The sequence below is a fragment of the Vitis vinifera genome, chromosome 13, assembly GCF_030704535.1.
Source record: "Vitis vinifera cultivar Pinot Noir 40024 chromosome 13, ASM3070453v1".
In the NCBI taxonomy this organism is placed as follows: domain Eukaryota; kingdom Viridiplantae; phylum Streptophyta; class Magnoliopsida; order Vitales; family Vitaceae; genus Vitis; species Vitis vinifera.
In genome coordinates this window covers 3,493,501-3,514,717 of record NC_081817.1, presented here as the reverse complement: position 1 = coordinate 3,514,717, position 21,217 = coordinate 3,493,501, and the positions used below count along the sequence as shown (strand labels likewise).

Genomic DNA, 21,217 nt, shown 5'->3' with positions numbered 1-21,217 from the left:
TATTAGTTTAATAGTGATGTCAGCATAACTACATAAATGTATTTTCATATTTTATTAAAATTAAAAATAATTATATATATATATATATATATATATGTATGTATGTATTATTTATATTATTTTCATACTTATTATTATAAAAATAAATATGGAATAAAATATTTATGTTTATTTAAGAGTTTTAACTAATAAAAATTATTTAAAAAAAAATGCCCCCAAGATTGCATTATATAGATTTATGCAACGTTCTTTAAAACAAAATCATAAATGCTTCGGTGGCCACCCTTGGTTTTCTTCATATGAGAGGCTGGGGTCAAGTCCCAACTGCTTCAATGTGAAAATATTTTGCATTTCTTCTATGAAATAAATAAGCTTTTTAGTTGTTTTCTAAGGTTATTTTAGAAAATAATTATACAAATATATATAATGATTAAAAATAAAATATTAGACATAAAAAATATTTTTAAAATATATTTAAAAATATGTTAAAAACATTATAGGTTTTCAAACGGATTTTTGTTTTATAAAATATTAAAGAACAATTTTTTAAAAATGTTTTTGAAAACAGTTATCAAACAAATTCTTAATTTCTAAGGCATAGAAAGAACTTTTACCCAAAAAAAAAAAAAAAAAAAATCCCCAGGAGGAAATTAAAATTTTAGTTCTAAATTTTGCGAGATGGGCTCTAATAATCAGATCGTTTTCATGGGCCTAAAGGCTTAACAAAAACGCATAAACTAAAGGCCTAAAACAGGCCTGATTCATCCAGGCCCAAAATGGCAGTGCGAAGACCTTAAAGGAAAAACCCCAATCATATCTAGTAATTTTATTGGGCTAATCTAGGTGTTGGGCCTGGCCGACAAGCCCAAGCAAACATGCTTACGTTCCAGAACCCAGAATTTAAAAAAAAAAAAAATGAAATTAACTTGATATAAAACAAAAATTTCCATTTAATTTTTTTATTAAGAAACAAATAATTTAATATTAAAATTAGAAATTTTGATTGATGTTTTAGTTAAATTATATTAACAAAATGTATAAGAAGATAAAAAATGTATAGACAGATGTTAAAGCAGCGTTTGGGATGTCGATATGAGAATTTGTCAAATCAATGGGAGTTACCATCTACGAAAAATCAAATCTTTGTATTTCTCGTATCTGCAAATTTCACTATTTATGCGTATCCTCTTCTTTTTATACGCGCACTCCCTCTCCCCCACGCTAATATTTATAAACTCAGGTCGCTTCGCTGATTAGAAGTAGAACTTTGCCGAGGTTTTCGGGATGTCTCAGGCTCGTGAACCCAGTTACGGCCCGTTCAAAGCTTGCAATTTTGTTGTGTTTTCCATTGAAAAACCTTCTGATATTCTCTTTCGGGTTATCAGATGTGCGGTACTGATTTTTCTTGTCACCTCCTTATCACTTGTTCTCTACTCGGCTGTCACGGGTCAAACTCGGTGGTTTCCGTTCCCGGAAGGCGCCGCCCAATATTCTGGCGGACCCTACGGAACCACCGACTATATTTCCGGGGATAATCTCGGCGAAACGAACATATCGCACGTACAATTCGGGATTGCGGGTTCGGTGGCCACATGGAAGGACCGCAGGCACTATAGCGAACTGTGGTGGAAACCCAACGTCAGCCGCGGGTACGTCTGGCTCGACGGCAAACCTGACGCCGCCGTTCCATGGCCGAAAAGTTCGCCGCCGTACCGGGTTTCGGAGGACTGGTCGCGGTTCAAGTACTCATCTTCGCAATCCGCAGTCCGGATCGCCCGAATCGTGTCGGAGAGTTTCCGGGTCGGGTTACCGAATGTGAGGTGGTTCGTGATGGGAGACGACGATACGGTGTTCTTCACTGAGAATTTAGTTTCGGTGTTAGCGAAGTACGATCACCGTCAGGTGTACTACATTGGGGCCAACTCGGAGAGCGTTGAACAGGATGTCATGCACTCGTATGGCATGGCGTTTGGCGGTGGCGGATTCGCTGTTAGTTACGGCCTGGCGGCGAAACTGGCGACGATGTTGGACGGTTGCCTCGACCGCTACTACAGATTCTACGGCTCTGATCAGAGGATCTGGGCGTGTGTAAGCGAGATCGGTGTCTCTCTCACAGCAGAACGTGGGTTCCACCAGGTACGCCAATTTGTCGCTCCTTTCTACTCTTTTTTACACGTGGCGGCTAATCAGGGTGGAAGGTTCAAAATTCACGCCGCTCATCTCACCGTTTCTGCCGGTGGCTTTGTTGTTGAATGCCCTTTTGCCGCGTGGCTATGCATATTCTAGGGTTTGTCACCAGCTTTCTTTGTTTCTGACTCTGTCTTTTGGTTAGTATCGTGACTATCGTCTAACCAATAGGATCGTGGCATGGCATGAGTCTGGGTCAGTCTGGTTTGGTGGGCTTGATCCGTTCACCTATACACCTCCGCCACCTTAGACTTTAAAAACAAAAAAGTTAGCGGTCATTTGGACCATGCCATGAACCATTAATGGTTGGGCGAAAGATGCCGTTCAGCATTTTATTTGTGGGTATTCAGCGTATAAACTCCCGATTTTTCAAAAAGAGTGCGTGTAAGGAATGAGAATTAACAAGACTCCTTAGAGAGTATATCCTAAAATCCACGGCAACATTGTAGGGTCAACGAACAAAGTCGTCCCATGAGTTGAGAGATAGGACGAGATGAACGGTAGGAGAGGGTAGCCCACCTCGCTCTCGTTAAAGTGTTGAAATCCATGTGCTTCTGTTTGTAGCGTAGTCCAGGGGCTGGATGTATGTTGCTACGTGTCATGTCATGCAACCTCTCGTTCCTAGGTAGTAGAAGGGGAGGAAGTAGATAATGTGAGAGGAAAATGGACAGATCAAAGATTTGAATCATGGGAATATGCATGCTTTTAAGATAAGTCCCCTAACCCACAGCATATGTTTAAGCGTCCTTGTTGTACGATCCGCTGTCGAAGCATCTTAGCCGTCTAACGAAGCTTGTGGAATTAAGATAGGCATTCCTGGGTCAATTAAGGTTAGTCGGATGTGAATACTAAATGGGTCGTGGCCGCCCACTTTATCTTATTTTTGGTCCTTGAATAAATAATAAAGAAAATGACCCACTTTTCAAAAGAGTAAGATTATGTCATTAAAAGGCTGGTTTAGTGATTTGATAGTATTTTTTTATCTTAAGAAATTGCACCGGTGTCAAACTTTTTCAGACGATGGAATCTCTTTAGACAGTGTTGTAAAAGCTAATTGGAGAATATTGGAAACAACAATTAAAGTTGCATTGAATATTATAACCATCCCAACTTTTAGTTTTTAAAATTACATCTTTTTTTCTCTTGTCCATGGTTCATTGGTTTGAGAAAATTCAGGTGTCTATTCAATAATGTTTTGGTAAATTAATATAATAATTTAATTTAAGTTATTAAATAAATTAAATATTATTTATAAAATAATGATATGACTTAAAATCAAAATAATTTTTAAATAATAAGTGAAATTTTAAATTAATTTATCAAATAATTTTAATATAATAAAAATTTAATAATAAGTTTTAAGTTAATAATTTAAATATGATTTAACTTAAATAATTAAGTAATGAAACACCCCTTAATATATTCTTAGTTTTTCTTTTTGTTTTTTATCCCAAAAAAAGCTTCAATCGTAGAATTGTTTTTTTGTAACAAATTCTTAAAACACTATCTTCTGTGTTTTCCTCACTCAACTAATGGTGTTTTTTTGGTCCTTTTTTTCAGATGGACATAAGAGGGGACCCATATGGTCTCCTAGCTGCACACCCGGTGGCACCACTGGTCTCACTCCATCACATTGATGCAGTGAGCCCCATGTTCCCGAGCCATACCCACCTAGATTCACTTAAATCTCTCTTCCGCGCATACCAGGTCGACCCGGCCCGAATCCTACAGCAGAGTTTCTGCTATGACCATAGGCGAAACTGGTCCATCTCCGTCTCCTGGGGCTACACAGCCCAGCTGTACCCGTGGTTCGTGCCGGCCCACATTTTAGACAAGCCGTTGCAGACGTTTCAGACGTGGCGGAGTCGGAGCCAGGGGCCTTTCACCTTCAATACCCGACAGGTTACGTCCGACCCGTGCGAGCAGCCGGTTATATACTTCCTCGAGGAGGTTCGGGAGGTTGCGAAGGGTGAGACCATGAGTAGCTATGGGAGGGCTGTGGCCCAACCAGAGAAGGCGTGTCAACGTCCAGATTATGCTCCTGTAATGGCGGTGCAGAGAATCAAAGTCTCCACATTGAAGATGAGTCCTCAGGACTGGAAAAAGGTGCCCCCTCTCTCGCTCTTTCTCTGTATGTCGTACATGTGTTACCGTTGGATTGACCCTTCCATCGGGGCATTGATCACGCACGTTTTTCCATGCCCGGTGTGGGGCCCAATTTCTTGTCAATGTAAGCCCACACATGGGGGTGGAATTGGGGCCGTGGGCCTGGGCCTGGGCCTTTATCAGATTTAATTTCGATTCTACGAAGGGGTGATTGTGACCGACATGATGTTTTGATTGAATGTGCAGGCGCCACGCAGGCAATGCAGTGAGATTGTGAAGTTGAAGGATTCCACACTGCAAGTAAAGATCAGAAGCTGCAAGCCTTGAGGTTAGTGGGTTCCACTCGGTTTAATTTCCCTGTAAAATGTGGTAGTATTTTTGGATTTTGATTTGGATAACATTTACAGTGTAGAAAGAAACGAAGCAGACAAAGGATGGCGGAGCACATGGGGAAGTGGGGGAAATATGCATACGACACTGCACGGTCATGTGTTGGTCTGTTTCAGGACGCATCAACATTTAAAGCTCTTGCTTCCGGCTCTCAGGGTCACCCATACAAAACACTGGAGTTGGTTACACCTGTAAGCGCAACTCAGGATATGTAAAATTACATATATTTATATACATGTAGATCAATCAGCACACCGCTCCGGCTCTGTGCTCACCCTTCCAATACTTTCTCCCTGAATAGACGAGTGGAGAATCATTGCTCCTCGCGACCGCCTTTTCCTGTGTATATATATATATATGTTAAAGTGGGATAGGACATGATGGGAGCGTTGAAAGTGATGAAAAATAAGGCTTTCATGTTATCTTTTCAAATACCTAATATGCTGATTGATTGTTTGACTAATTTTCTTGCTTATGAATATGACATCCTTTCTTTTCTCATAATACAAAGCCTTGACTTTGATCTTCACGGAGAAAAACAAAACTTTCAAGGAGAGAGTGCTCTCACGTATAGAAATAAGAATTATTTTTTTTATTTTTTTTTTAATGATGGTAGTTTTTGAATAATTTTAAAACTCTCAAAAATTGCTTCCCTTATTGGATCGGATCAATCCACTTAGCGTTGTGGATGTGAAAGCTTTCACATAAGAACTCAATGGAACCCACCCCCTCTTTGGCCAAGTTTGTCTGATTCAAAGTATACATGACAAGGTAAAATTTAGTATATGCTTTTTGAGGTCAATATAAATGATAAGTATTTCTTAAATTAATTAAAAAAAACAATTTTTGAAAATATCTTTTTTACATTTTCCATTTGTAACCTAAAATGTTCTTCGGCTGATTTTCTTGTTTTTAAATATATATTCCACAACTTTTAACCGCTCCACTCCTGCGGACCAAGGAGACATGGACTGAGAAACACAGACCAGTTTAAAGCCAATGACTAATGCCATTCAAATTTCAGGGCATTTCTCTTCTAAGCCAAAAGTTACTCAACAAGAGATAAAAAGGCAAAACAAAGAAGCACCAGTTTTACACGCTAGCTAAACTATTCCAGGGAAAGGATATTGACCCAAAATCCTTCCAAGATCTCAACCATTGACCAAAGACGTGGGAGCTATGGCACAATGAGGAATCAAAGACCAATCTTCGAACCTGTGAAGCATCCTCGCAAACGTAATTAGATCCAGCTACAGTTGTATCAGAAACGTTGAACGTAAAGGCCCAGCCAAAAATGAAAGAGAAGGGGTGTGTTACACTGCAGCAGAATGGTATCAGTGACCACAATAAACCAGGTACCAATCTCATCTCAAATGAAAACTGCAACTGGTACATGGCAGCAATCCGGTTTCCCTCTGTTATAATACTGTGACGTGTTTGAGAAATATAAATACTAATTGCACAGCAGTGTTTCTCGTGTTGCATTTCCTGTTGTTGGATTCACCCTGATAACAAAAGGTTGGCTTCATTAGGGAGTAAATATATAAAAACAAACATTTGTAATAAGAATTATCTTACCCATCAGCAACTTTACAAAGGTATTCCCGTTGATCCTCTCTCAGAGGCACATCAGTGAAGTCTAGCAACATATATAAGAAATCAGTTAAAGGCTAGCTAATCGCATTCCAACAGGATATTTAACAAGTTGTATTAAAACTGAGAAACATTAAAGGCATATCATGTCCAATGGAAGTGAAATCATTTCATTTTGCTTCTCATTGCATTTCTAGATTCAAATCCAATAGTTGAAATGACTTTGTGACCAAAACAAATAGAAGCTGTTTTAGGGAAACCGAGTCATTGCCAAGATACTTAAAACACAGGATTCATTTAATATTCATGGACTTCCTAAATGACCATCGGATAAGACCCTTATGCTTCCAGTCGATTGAGAAAAGCCAAGAGAATTGTAAATATGATAGGAACATTTTTCTCTTATTGAACCAGTGTCTTGGCAAACACAGCAAACCAGAAGCATCTTACTGAATTAACAATTGTTGCTACATTTGCATCAAATGCAGGCTGAGAAAGATGATCTTAAAAAAATAGTTACTTTGCCAAAATCTAGGTGTACTAGACCAAAATTAGACCAGATGAGAGAAGTATAAGTATCTATTTGGTTTACTTTTACACTTACGACCATTAGTCCTATAAATTCCTTATTGACACTGTGTAGCAAAAGGAATTACTAGATCAAGAGTCCATAAACACAACACAATGGTTGGCTTGGAAGGTCTTGAATAATGTGCCCAGATGACCAAGGTTAGGACAAGGTAAACAATCGAGTAGGAGGATCACATAAACAAAATGGCAGCAGGAGGTAATTTCAGCATTTTACAGTTTGGATACTGAGACTCTGGAAATTCATTTTTGAGTCACTCTCAATCAAAATTGAGCAAAAAAAACCAAGGATTAGTGATAGGTTTTTTATTTTCCACTTTTGTGGATTTTTTTCTCACTTTTTCCTTGTCCTCCAAATAGACACATGCAATTTTATTAAACTGTATACTCCTGACCCCATTGCCGGTAATATGCAATCATGCAATTCTCAAAGTATGTGAAAAATGTTAATTATGAGTCCTAAAGCTCATCTCTTTCTTTAATCTTACTAATGTTGTATGTATTTTGATGTACTTTTGTTTTCATCTTTCTTTTTTCATTTTTGCCTTTTTGTTTTTTCCATTCTTCTTAGCATGCCTCTATGTAATAAGAGGGCAGTTGATTCATTTGAATTTCTTTATATTAAATTTTCTAACTTCTACAACTAGAATGAGCACTGATTTCCTTGGAAGCAGGTTCTTCTTCCCCTTATATTTACTAGCACTTTCTTAATGCTCCCACTCTTCCCAAGAACCAAACAGACTTTTAATAAAATGTTTAATTCTATCTTACATATGCATGTTTTTTAAGAATATTTTCATGCCCAAATATGATGTTTCCATTCCTAGCGTACTAGTGTACAGGTTCACATCTTTTTATCAGCTTAGAGCAGCTATGGATACATATTTAATATGTTGAAAGATTTACTCCCAAAAGTACAGTCCAGAACAACATAAAGTAACCACTCAATGCTGTGTTGTTCAAGTAATGAATGCTCAAGCAAACTCTTTCTTTACTACTCCTTTCATCATAACCATTCAAGCATACAATTTCCATCATTACAAACCATGATTAAATAGTATTTCAAGATACCTGCGCCTGTTATAATTGATCCACGAAAAGATGTGTTTCCTGTAGCCAGTGCACCTTCCAGATTAGCATTGCTCAAATTTGCCTGCAGGAAGAGGCAGCACATGTAAGAGCATCATGGAAACCTGTGTTATAAACTGTGATATCAGGACTCTTCAATGTCACCCAGTGTAACCATGTTGACAAAAAATGACAAGGGTGAGGTGTGGGGGTCCTTTTCAGATACAGTAATTTTTGTTTTGGATGTTCACCTCTTTCTTGATGATCCAAAATGTTAAAGGGTGTGAATTGATGTAGTTTCTGTCTTACATATAAGTAGTTGAGATCAATGTTGAGTTGGTGGTTGATCACACTCGGACTACACCCCGCATATCCTGATGCCCCAAGCAAAGACATCTATGTTCTTCCTTAGTCGTGAGAGAAGACTTTCTGCAAATTTGCCCTGATGATAGTGTCTATGCTAGTTCTCAGTTTAGCTTTCCCTCCAATGCATACAGCTCAGTTTGGTTCCTTCGCCATAGGTATCTTCTATGAGTTTTCATGAGAGGAAACTTTCTATAATTGCTATTTGGGAGGAGGTCCCTTACCGAACTTACTGCAGGGTAAGGAGGAGTTTTCTGGAGCATGAAAGCTTCTAAAAGGGGTCTGCAATACCATTTTGTGACACTGACACCCAATCATTTGATCTCCAAGGACCTTGATCACTTTGGCGATTTCTTGATTTTTTGTTGATAGGTGGAGATCATGGCCACATCAAGTGTATCCATGGTCTCCCTAAGATCACATTATAAGCTGAGGTGGACCTTTCTATAAGGAACTGAGTAAATGTGCATATTGCTGCAATGTCTACCTCCAAATTAATCTGACCTACTGTGTAAGAGGGCTCCCCATTAAACCTAGAAAGAACAGCTTAAGTTGGGGCTAGGTCATGTTGGATGTGCTTCATCTTCTTGTAGCATTCATGGAAAAGGATATTGGAGGAACTTCTAAAAACAATGAGTATCCTTTTCATGTGATATGGTCCATCGGGTGTAATTGGGACTTTGGGGTTTGAGAGTTCTAGAATTGTAATCTCCTTCAACAATAATAGAAGTTTTTCTTTGTCTTTACCCATGGATGTAGGCTTTAGGATGAATTACATGAATCATTGTGTACTTTATGTATTTTTTGTTTTCATTCTCTTATTTTCTTCTTCCTATTATTAATCTTTGTTGTGGTTTTTCACAACAAACTGATATTAGAGTACAAGTAATTAGACTTGGAACAATGACAAAGTTTGAGGTTAAGAAGTTTGATGGAAGAAATGAGTTCAGGTTATGGTGCATTTAAGATGCAAGTTTTGTTAGTTCAACAAGGGTTGTCCAAAGCACTGAAAGGTAGAGAAGCTCAACCAACAACGATGTCTAATGAAGAAAATGATGAACTCATGGAGAAAGCACACGGTGCCACTCTATTGCACTTGGGTAATGAGGTACTTCATGAAGTTGTAGAAGAGGATACGACTACTAAGTTATAGTTGAAGTTGAAAAGTCCATATATGACGAAGTCTCTTACAAATCGCTTGTATCTGAAGTAATAGTTGTTCACTTTCCAGATAAAAGAAGATACATCCATTAAGGACCACCTTGATGAGTTTAATAAAACTATCATGGACTTGAGGAATTGATGTTAGAATTGATGATGAAGACTAAACCATAATTTTGATGTGCTCCCTACCGAATTTTTATGAGCACTTTATGGATACCATGATATATGGTAGAGATACTTTCTCCATAGAGGATGTTAGAGCAACCTTGAACTCAAAGGAGTTGAAGAAGAGGGTGTTTGAGAATAGAGAGGAAAACTTAGGTAAAGGTTTGGTAGCTAAAAGAAAAACAAGAAAGAAAAATAGTGGCTAAAAAAGTCGATCTAGATCTAAATTGAAGTCAAGGGGAAACAACAAGTGTTTCTATTGTAACAAAGAGAAAGCTTCTAATTTTGGTGATACTTCAATTGCAGAAGAAAATTTAGACATTGCAGATGTCCTTTCAGTTACTATTAGTAACTTAGGTAGTGAGTGAATTTTTTATTCAAGGTGCCTATCATGTCTTCTAATAAGGATTAGTTTAGTACCTACCAACTTATGGATGATTCTCATAGGAAATAATGTAGCATGTAAGGTTTGTTGAGATAGACAATTTTAATTAAGATGCATGATGACATTGAAGGATATTAACTGGATTAAGGCACGTTCTAGAATTGAAGAAAAATTTGATTTCTTTGGGGACATTCGACTCCAATGGAAACACATATAAAGCTAGAGGTGGAGTAAGGAGAATTTCAAAGGGTGCCCTTATTGCGATGAAAAGAAAGAAAATTAATGGTCTTTATATATTATAGGGTAGTAGGAGTATAGGTGCAACTGCAATTTCAACCTCAATCAATTTCAGAGACTACCAGATTGTAGGATATGCAGCTTGGGCATATGAATGAGAAAAGGTTGACAATCTTGAACAAATGAGGCTTGCTTGGTGGACAAAAAATGGGAGAATTGGATTTTTGTGAGCATTATGTGGTCAAGGAAACAATTCATAGTTAAATTCAGTGTGATTGTTCATAGGACTAAAGGTACTTTAGATTACATCCATTTGGATCTTTAATGCCCTTCTCAGGTTGTATCACATAGTGGTGGAAGATATATCTTAACTTTCATTAATGATTACACTAGAAAGGTATGGGTATACATTTTGAAATATAAAGAATGATGATTTTGGAAAATTCAAGCAATGGAAAGCTATGATTGAGAAGCAGACAAGAAATCAAATCAAACACTTAAGAATTGACAATAACATGGAATTCTATGGGAAAGAATTCAATGAGTTTTGCAAAAATGAAGGTGTTATAAGACACAACACAATTAAGCATACTTCATAGCAAAATGGTGTTGTCAAACAGATAAATAGAACTCTTTTAGAAAGAGCACGATACTTGCTTTCAAGTGCAAGGTTGTTGAAGGAATTCTAGGTTGAAGTGGTAAATTCAACTTGTTATCTTATCAATAGATTTCTTTTAATTTTCATTAATTGTAGGACTCCTGAAGAGGTATGGTCTAGTTCGCCCTCTAGTTATACAAATTTAAGAATTTTTCATTATCCAGCTTATGTTCATGTGAATGAAAGTAAGTTGGAACAAAGGATAAAGAAGTGCATATTTTTGGGATATACAAATAGAGTGAAAGGGTAAATGTTGTGGTACTCAAATTCAAAATTCTCCAAATTTCTAATCAATAGGGATGTGACTTTTAATGAGTCTACAATGTTGAGTCTTCAAAAGGAGAAATTTGATACAAAAAACAACTTTGATGTGAGAGAAAAGGTGAAGTTCAATAATATAGTTTGGTTAGGGACAAAATGAGGAGGCAAATTAAACCACCTCAGAGGTATGTTAATGATGCTTTTGTTGCTCATGCACTTAGTATAATAAACATTAATGAAGAGATCTTTGTAAAGAAGAGTCTAATGGATGAGACTACTAAATTTCCTTGGAGACACTACATTATTTAAAGGCCCCTCAAGGGTGTGGCCTTGTGGGAGCAAAGTAACATGGAAAATTTTTGAGTTTGTTTGAATCTTAGGAATTTGAGCTATAACAACTTGAATTCAAATGAAATAAAATTTTCATTTCTTTTCATATATTTATATCTAAAATTTAGAGCAATTAAAATCCTAGTAGAATAATTAAATCCCTAATAATTTAAAATAATTAAAAAATTTAAATAACATTAAGACTACACAAATAAAGTAGAAAGAATTACATTAACTACACTATTAATATAAGTGTAACGAATTTGGGCATGTATTAGAAGTGCCACATGTCACACTTAAAGAGAGTCACATATCACACTTAAGGGTTGTCAAATGTCACACATAGAGACAAAAGAATTGGGCACTATATTAGCCAACATGCTAGCATAACTGGTATTGATAGTTCGCATTCAAGCAACTCAGCATAGCGATCCCTAGTTGGTGCTTATATTAAAGGAGGCACATTGTGGTGATAATGCTAATTTCAGGAGGCTTATCATTCTCATTACACGATACAACCTAGTGGGACAAAGATGTATCGAGACTTATGAGAGCATTTTTGGTGGATGGGAATGAAGAAAGACATAGCCACTTGTGTCTCGCGATGTCTTGTGTGCCAATAGATTAGAGCAAAGCATCAAAGACCAATAGGTTTACTACAGCCCCTCTCAATTCCTAAGTGGAAATGGGAGAATATCAATATGGATTTCATCTTGGGATTACTAAGATCATCATAGGGGTGTACCAATGTCCATAGTATTCGATCAAAACCCACGTTTTTCCTCACAATTTGGACTAGCCTACAAAGTGCCTTGGGGACACATCTAGATTATAGCACATCCTTCCATCCATAAACTAATGGACAGTCAAAGAGAGTCATTTGTATCAAGGAGGAAATGTTATGAGCTTATGTACTTGACTTTGGTGATAATTGAGAAAGATGTCTACCATTAGTTGAGTTTGCCTACAACAACAGCTTTCAATCAGGCATAGGCAAACCAAGGAGTTTGCCTACACAAAGCGCATAATGACAATTATACAACTAGTTACCTATATGGAATCTTCTAATTACAAACATATATAGAAAGAGATTTTGATTGAGAGAGAGAATCGCTTTTTGGGCGTAATTAGGACTTTGGGATTTGAGAACTGTAGGGTTATAATCTCCCTCAATAATAATGAAAGTTCTTTTTCATCTTCACCCATGGATATAGGCTTTAAGCTGAACGACGTAAATCATTCGCTTTGTGTTTTTTATTTTTGTTCTTTCAGGGAGGAAACCTTTTTTGAATGCCACCATGGTCGTTCTTTGTCACTACTTTCTACCTGAAACATTTTGATGATGAATCAATGCACAAAATTTTGAATGGGTTTTCTTGGAGCTTGTTTGATGTTGAAGAAAATGTTGACATTTTTTCGAGGTTGGATGTTACAAAAATACTGCCTCACAAAGACATAACACAGTTGTGCCAATCCATGTGTACATTGTGTGGGTAGTTGGTGAAATCATATCAAGGCAGCATTCTAAAGACTGAATAGGAAGACTCCGCATAGAAGTCCCTTCTTGTCATCTACTAGAAACAATATTTGCTGGAAATGATAAAGTTGTTTTGTAGGATCTCCCACACCACCATAAGGATTGAATTCCAGTACTATTTAATGAAGGGGAAGTTCTTCTTTAAGGAGATGAGGAACCAAGGGTGACCTAAACAACCTTGTCCAATTTTCCCCTCATCATTAGATTCCAACGAATGTAGTTTCAAATACTTGACCTCTACTGCCAACTCTTTGTACTTCCATTCCAATTTTTTGGCATCTTGATTTAAGCCTCCAACACATCCCATACTTATATCCCGGTTCCCCAAAGTAATTGATGGATCATGGCTGTCATAGATCTTGCTAAACTCTTCCTTCTGATTAGGCTGGCTTACCTTGGTAGTCCTAGGATAGGTAGATCCTAGGTTGTAATGAGCTACTATTCACTCAAGTAATTCCGCCTGTTGGTTCACGATGACAAGATATTCTCAATTTGGTGTTGGTTCTCCAGTTGTTGCTGATCTAATCGATGCCACAATTGCGAGAGCTAGTTTTGGATGGAAGCTTGTGCTATTTCCACATCCTCTAGTGCAGATTCATCATATGAAGATGCTGCAGCACAGATATAGAATTCATGTTTTAACCAGGCAAAAAAGGACTAGGATTTCCCACAGATGGTGCCAATTGAAGAGGAAAGAACTTTTAAGCAGAAATTTTGAATGAAGTGTGAAGAATTGATCCCTTTTTCTGCTATTAATACTGTATGTAGGGCCTATTACATGCTATTTTGGGAGGCTTTGAACCTAAATTCTTTTTTTATTTTGAGATGCTTTTTTAGGCGATATCTATGGCCAATCTATTGCTTGCTATTTTTACTTTCTTTTTCCAATGTTAACCTAAGTCTAACTTGCCTTTCCTATTTTTGGGGTTTCTTTTTCAAGAAGTGACAACACCTTGACTTGCTACATTGGTGCCTTTACCAGGTGTAGCTTTACCTGCTGTATATTATTTTTGGATTCCCTGTTTCAAGTGGTACTTGACCCTCCAACTATTACGGGATTTCCTCAAATGCATCTTTACCCAAGCTGCTCCATGATTCTTTTGAATGGTTCTTTTTTGCCTGGTCTCCAGGTATGATCTGGATCAAGTTCATTCTCTTGGTACTTTGTTTAGTGGAGGCTTTTATGCTCATTTGTGGCACCTTAGTTCTGCAGCCATGAAAGGTCATACCTTTCATTCTCTTCCAATTTCCCTCATAGCATAATCCCTCAAGTTGGAGCAGTATACCACTGTTCTGACTATTTTAAGAGAATTAGTTTCTTCATCACATAAAATAGGATGAGAATACTCCAATTATCCAGGTAACCAGATTGCGAAACCTTATAAAATTACTAGAGTCTGAATTACATTGGAAAGATAACTGGTAACATTCAAGGCAAAAAAAGAACACCAGAGCGACAAAAGGAAATGTATGACTGTAAAGATATTGAACAGGAGATTGAGTTTTAATTTTAGATTAATAATCACCTTTGTCACATTTGCCAAAGAAAAATCTGCACCTCTAAGATCAGCATCAGAAAGATCAGCCCCTAAAGCACAAGACAAATAACAAAATCACAAAACAGAAAATTATTTGAACAAGACAAGAAAAATCAATTTTCAGGTTAGAGAATTTAATCAAATTGGCCACATTTCAGCTTTTACACAGAAATACAGACAACAAGGTGGCTCAAAATCCATATATGACCTTCATTTGCATTTGGATCATTCTAAAATTCAAGAACTAGACCCCCAATACTAATCAATAATAAGTAACAAAACTAGTTCTTTGAATTGAATAAGTTGGAACTGTGTTCTCTATTTCAAAGGCCTGAATTGAGTATCTTTATTCTCTACAAGGCACTAGGCAGACTGGTGCAGAAGAAAGAGATAAGGAAAAAACCTGTTAAATCAGCATCAAAGAAACTAGCGCCGAGTAAATTGGCACCTTTAAAATTGGCTTGTCTGAGTATGGACTGCAACAAAGAACAACAGAAACACAATGAAGTCCTCTACCCAAACAGAAAACAATAATTGATCTTTCAAAACCCAGATGAGAATTCAGTCTCTGAATGAAAATTACATTACCGTTTTGAAGTCTTGCTTGATCAAACTCTTCCCGCTGAAATCCTTGCCGGTGAGATCCTGGCCTCTGGTCACTTCCGCGCCGTACGGACCCCCTCCCTTCCAACATTGTCAAAATTCAGAACAAAATTATGCTCCGTTTGGTCCTCGGGAAAACTAAGAAAAATAAAACAAAAATTCCGCATCTTATGCTCATAATCTCTTGCTTTCCTGTATTTTTTCCTGCAAAGCAACAAAAAATGTGGTGACCATTTACCTTGAAAGCGAGCGCGGGATCGACAAAGAAGAGAGAAGCCGAGAGAAGAGCAACAAAGCTTCCCCTAGTAACGGACAAGTGAAGATGATCAAAGTTGATTCCATTTCCCTGCCAAAAAAACCCAAAAACGAATTTAGGAAAGAAAAAAAAAAACCAAGATTACTTATATTGAACAAGGATGAGGAATGTCAATATATGACCTGGGGCGTAGCAGAGTTGGTGTTGTGGAAGAGAGAAGAGTTGAGGTGGGGTTTGGGGAAAGAGAGATGTGGTTTGAGAATGGGGAATGGGGGGAGCTTGGAAGAGAGGGAGACGTTGAGGAGGAGAGCCATTTCCTATTTCCTCTTTCCCACCCCGAAATCTCAATGTGGATCATGGATAAGGCTTCATTTTTGCCTTAAAAGACAATATTTCTTGAGCAACTGATATTGTTTTCTTTGTCCTGTAGGTAGTTTGGGTTTTCTCCCTTTCCGTTTTCAATTTCCTTCGGAGGAATGGCACGTTGGAAATCAGCGTTACAATGGCATTTCATATTAAGGTTTTTTTACTTTTATAACCGTGAATATTCGGACCAATTTATGGGCACCTCGACTAATTTAACCGACCCAAAAGTTAACGACCAAGTAAACCTCCAATGGAGAGCATTTCATCCTAGTAAATATATACACGATCGAGTAAGCTTTCAGTGGTCCTGAGGGGCCTAAAGGCATTTCATCCTAGTAAATATATATATAGAGAGAGTACGTCAAGAATTTAGTAAAGGTACGTAAAATGTAATTAGGGTTTAAAAGTTGTGGTCAGACTATGTAAATACAAAAATATAAAAAATAAAAATAGGGTAACCAAAATATTAAAGCACAAAAATTATAATCCAATTATAAGAATGTTACAAAAGATCGAAAAATGTGAGTTATGTAAAAACAATGTGATTAAGGTATAACAAAAATACTAAGATATGAAATATTGTAACCTATGTACAAAAATGTTATCGAAGTGCAAATAATATGATTTGATGTTAAGATATAAAAAATATGACTAAGATACAAAATGTATTACCTAGATGTGAAAAAGATGACCATAATATAGAATATCTTACTAAGGTAAACAAAATTTGATTGAAAATTTTTAATTATGATATAAAAGTGTAATCAAGGTACAACAAAAGTATTAAGATACAAATAATATAAATAAAAGAAAATATATGTGTAACATAGGTCTTATTTGGATCGAGTTTTGAGAAGTTAAAAACTTTTATATTTATTTGACTAATTTTATTTAAATTGTTTATGACTTAATAAAAAAAACTTAATATGAAAATAAGAACAATATTGATTTTCGTAGAAGCTTTATTTTGACTTAAGAAAGAAATTATTTCATATTTAATTATACTTTTATAATATCCGTATTGTCATTTAAAAATTAACTTTGACCTCAACTTTAATTTTCACTTACAAAAAAAAAAAAAAAAAAAAAAGTCTAATTATAGCAAACAAGGTCATAATATTTTCATTCACTTATTACATCAAGAGAATAATTTCTTTGACTTGCTTTATATCTGCTTCATCACAAAAAGGACATTCATCTTTAGCAATATTCCTAAAAATGTAGAATATATTCAATTTTAGCAAGTGTTAAATAAAATATATTTAATTAAGTGGATGTTTGGTAAATCAACTTAATAATTTATTTTAAATCATTAAGAAATTAAGTATATTAGATAAAATAACTTAATGGTGTGCTTTTAAATAAAAAAACAACTTCAAGTAATAAGTGAAAATAATTAATTTATTTTTAAGTTCATATTTTCATTTTATCTTTTTACTTTTATTTACCCTAATTATATTCATGATCTCTTTTACTACTTCATAACCTTCATCGTTACTCAACTTCCTTTATCATATTTGTAATTTACAAGGATAAATATATTAATTTTATAATTTAAGATATGTTTTAAGTTAATTTTATCAAGCAACTTTAATACTTAAAATAAAAAATTAAGTAATAAGTTTTAAGTCAACAACTTAAGAATAACTTAATTTAAAGTTAATTTAAGTCATTAAATAATAAGTATTAAGTTTTACCAAACATTCCCTGAGTTTTTATCTTCTTATTAACTAAGTTATCACATTACAATAAAAACATATATATATCTTTAAAATAATAGTTAATCAATTAAAGAAGAATTTTAATCATTTCAAGTGAAATAATGACGAAATTGTGGCAATAAGAGAAAATTTGAGTTGCATGATAAAGCTATGATGGAACTTCACATCAGAGACAATAGCGAGAAGGAGGCTAAAAAACGTCATGGAAGACAAATCAAAATGAACTTAGAAAGAGAAGTGGGTAGTAAAAATGAGAGCAAAATAGAAAAAAGAGGGAAATGAGGTTTTAGAATAAATATAAAGAATGACAACAATTTCTAAAGAGGTTTATGTCTCCAAAAAATATCAAGGATGTTATTTTTCCAATTTTATGATTATTATAGGTCTTCCATCCACATAACCCTTTAATATATAGGTGACAACAAATCACTAGTGAAACTATAAGGTATGATACTGAATAACCATGCTTCAATCTATACCAAAGCTTGACCCAAAATATCATCTTCATTATAATTGTTTGTAAATTTGAATTCAATTATTGTAATATTGGAATTGATGTGAACATTTATGGAATGAAATACAAATTGTTAAATTTTAAGTTGCTAATTTCATTTATAACTATAAAAAAAATAACGATTAGACCTAGGGTTCTCCTAAATGGATTTTGATGATTACAAAAACAAGGTTAAGGTTAAGATTACTAATGATTCAAATCAAGTAAAGTTTTCAATTTTAATTGTGAAAATCTAAAAAAAAGTTCAAGCAACTATGGAAAAATGTCAATACTAGGAATTCTTAGAACTCTTAAAGACTTGAAGTAACCTAAAACAATTTGTAAGATGGTATTTGTTGGTACACTTAGGTCTAAATTATTTTTTCATGTACTTAACAGTTTATTTTCATCATTTCTTAAGCTTAAAACAATCATTCTTATCAAGAAAATAGATGAATCTTTATTTTAATTCAAAACCTTAAGTTAAATTCATCATAATAAGATAAGAATGTGTACACAAGTTACTAGAAGTTCCAGACTTTGAATCGAGTCTTTTTAAGCATTTTACAATGCAATTGGTTGAAAAAAGTAGGAATTGATTGAACCAGCTAGGAATTGACTCAATCGAGTTGGCTCGACCAATCGAAGGTGCTCTTAATTTTCTTTTTCTTCTAATAGTTAGGGTGTAGCTAATCAAGGCATAACTTTATCAGATTTTGGATTAGTAGAGTATCAATTAAGGGTCAGTCGAGGATCACTCACACCTTTGGTTGGATTGAAAAGCACCAGTAGTCACCTGTAGAACATTTAATGTTTAATGGCTAGTGAACTAGTCGAACCAGTGTTTGATCGATTGAGGGTCTTTTGTGACTTTATGGGTTGTTAAGCTAAAAACTTATAAATTGAAGAGTTTTAGAGCATTTATTAACAAGAGAAATGTTGGATATTTTGATAATTATGGACCTACATATTAACACATTGTACATTAAACTATCTTATTTTTCGGTCTAATTAAATGTGATCAATTAAATTAATAATGGGCCTTTAAAGCATCTCTATATATATGAATTGTAAGGGTTTTGCAATGTGTAGAGACCAATTTTATTTAATTTATTAATGATGGACTAATAAATAAAATAAAATAATAAGGGGTATAAATAGGATTATGGTCCCTAGTCTAAATGAGATGAGATATAAAAAAAAATTATTTATTTATTCACATCTCATTAGTCTGTGATTTTGAGATTGCAATACTCGTTTCAGATGTGAAAGACAAGACTCAAGTACATAATCTTAATGGATTCAGACATATATTTCAATATTATTATCTTATAGATTTAACATGAGATTCTGGCGTATCTATTGTTTGGATGATTAGTTTCTATAATCATTCTATATGATCTGTGATTCTCCAACAAGAACAACTACATTCAATTGGAAAAATATATTTTTCTCTCATTTAAAAGTTCTTCTTTAATGCATTTGCAAATTCCTTTAATGCATTGTTTAACTCATCTTACATTTCCTTTGTATTGTGAGCTAAACTTGTTCTAGGATTGAAAGCATTAAATATATTTTTATTTACTCATTATGAAATAAAGGAGTTTAAATAAGTTAAATACTTGAAGAGATTGTGAAGGTTTATTGGAACCTTGGAATCCAAGTGTAAGAAGTTTAAAAACTTCGGCTTTAAAAGTCTTGAAGGCACACTCAATTATGAGCTTAAAGAGCATGGACATTAGTAGGGTGTCGAACCACTATAAACGAGTTTGCATATCTTTTTAATTTATTATTGCTCTATACTTCATTTTCCTATTATTTTGGTTATTTGTTGATTATTTTGAAAAAGTTTTTAACACCAATTCACCCCCTCTCCCCTTCTTAGATGATTTACTTACTCAAATTAGTTGTTTTTTATTTTTATTTTTTATAATTGGTATTAGAGTTAGATATCTTGTTTTTTGTTTAACTATCTAAGAGGATATGACTAATTCTTCCAAATCATCTTATATGGATAGGTTTTGGATTAATAGAGCTCCATTCCTTTCGAGAACCGACCGTTCTTATTAGAAAAGTAGGATGGCATTATTTTTAAAATCCATTGTATCGCTTTGATTAGGATTGTTATTAGGACTTGATGCGCATAGATCTATTATTTGACCATGTTTTAGTGATGTAAATAAGTGAAGAAACTTCATAAATTGGAAATTTAATAAGCTTATCAAATAAATTAAAGATAAGATTGTAAATTAGAATACCTTTAATGTCAATTGAAACTTTTTTCTAAACTATTTGAAGGTTATTTGATATAGTATGGAAATACTTAGAAGGGGTGAATAGGTGTTTTTAAGAATTTTAGCCCAAAAGTTGAGATTTTTAATTCATTTAATTCCTATGAGAGTAGAAAATATTAAAAATGATACACATAAGAAAAAAAATATTTTTTACATGAAAAACCTCCACAGAAAGTGTAAAGAGAAAAAACCATAAGGTCAAAGATCTCGAATCAACAATCCACTATATAGAAAATAGTACACATAATTACTTGGTAGATGTTATCCTTAGATCTACCCTTCATAACCTATACTACAATCTATGTCTGCAAAGCAACACTTCATGTGCTTTAATGGATCTCACCTCGATGTTTGAAGAGATACAAATTTCCTTTACAACCCAACAAAACAAAAGACAAACATATTTGAGAGTTTTGGGTAAAACACAAAGAATAATGATCAAACATATTTGAGAGTTTTGGGTTAAGCACAAAGAATAATGAATTAAAAGTTAAGGTGCATTAGTTCTTAAGAGAACTCTTTCAAGAGGTATATATAGGATAACATCTAGTGAATTTGGAATCAATTTAGAAATCATATTTTACTAAAACTAATTTATAAACTTAATAATTTTAGAAAAAATTGGAGAGATTTCATATTTTAAATTAAAAAAGATTTGGAAATATTTTCCTTTTAAAATACTTAATTTAACTTATTTTTCAAATCCTTTTTATAAATTCCTTAAAAGATTTGAAAGATTCTCTTTTTTAAATTCTCAATTTAATTTTTTTCCAAATTAATTTTATTATTTGGAAAGATTTTTAAAAAAAATTCCTTTCTAGATTTTTATTATTATTTGGAAAGATTTTTCTTTGTAAATTCTCAATTTAAATTTTTTTCTAAATTAATTTTATTTCTAATTTCTTAAGTTCACT

General features: G+C 34.5%; 2 protein-coding genes across 3 annotated transcripts; one reads left to right on the top strand and one right to left on the bottom strand.

The window, feature by feature from the left end:
- The first annotated feature begins 1,097 nt into the window (after positions 1-1,097).
- LOC100244414 (uncharacterized) lies at positions 1,098-5,146 on the top strand. 2 transcript variants are annotated; one of them, XM_010660233.3, is made up of 4 exons: positions 1,098-2,136; positions 3,748-4,293; positions 4,540-4,621; positions 4,706-5,146. In XM_010660233.3, the coding sequence occupies exons 1-3, from the start codon at positions 1,285-1,287 to the stop codon at positions 4,618-4,620; spliced, it is 1,479 nt and encodes a 492-aa protein (XP_010658535.1). In that variant the 5' UTR covers positions 1,098-1,284; the 3' UTR covers position 4,621; positions 4,706-5,146. The 2 variants fall into 2 exon arrangements, with proteins under 2 accessions (XP_010658535.1, XP_010658534.1); XM_010660232.3 differs by having other exon boundaries at positions 4,701-5,146.
- A 526-nt stretch (positions 5,147-5,672) lies between these two features.
- LOC100244370 (thylakoid lumenal 15 kDa protein 1, chloroplastic) lies at positions 5,673-15,924 on the bottom strand. The gene is made up of 8 exons (XM_002282897.5): positions 15,612-15,924; positions 15,412-15,519; positions 15,159-15,254; positions 14,974-15,046; positions 14,559-14,620; positions 7,936-8,017; positions 6,262-6,322; positions 5,673-6,188 (listed from the first exon to the last, which is right to left on the bottom strand). Exons 1-8 carry the CDS (start codon positions 15,741-15,743, stop codon positions 6,137-6,139), a joined length of 666 nt encoding a protein of 221 aa, XP_002282933.1. The 5' UTR covers positions 15,744-15,924; the 3' UTR covers positions 5,673-6,136.
- Between the last annotated feature and the right edge of the window lie 5,293 nt (positions 15,925-21,217).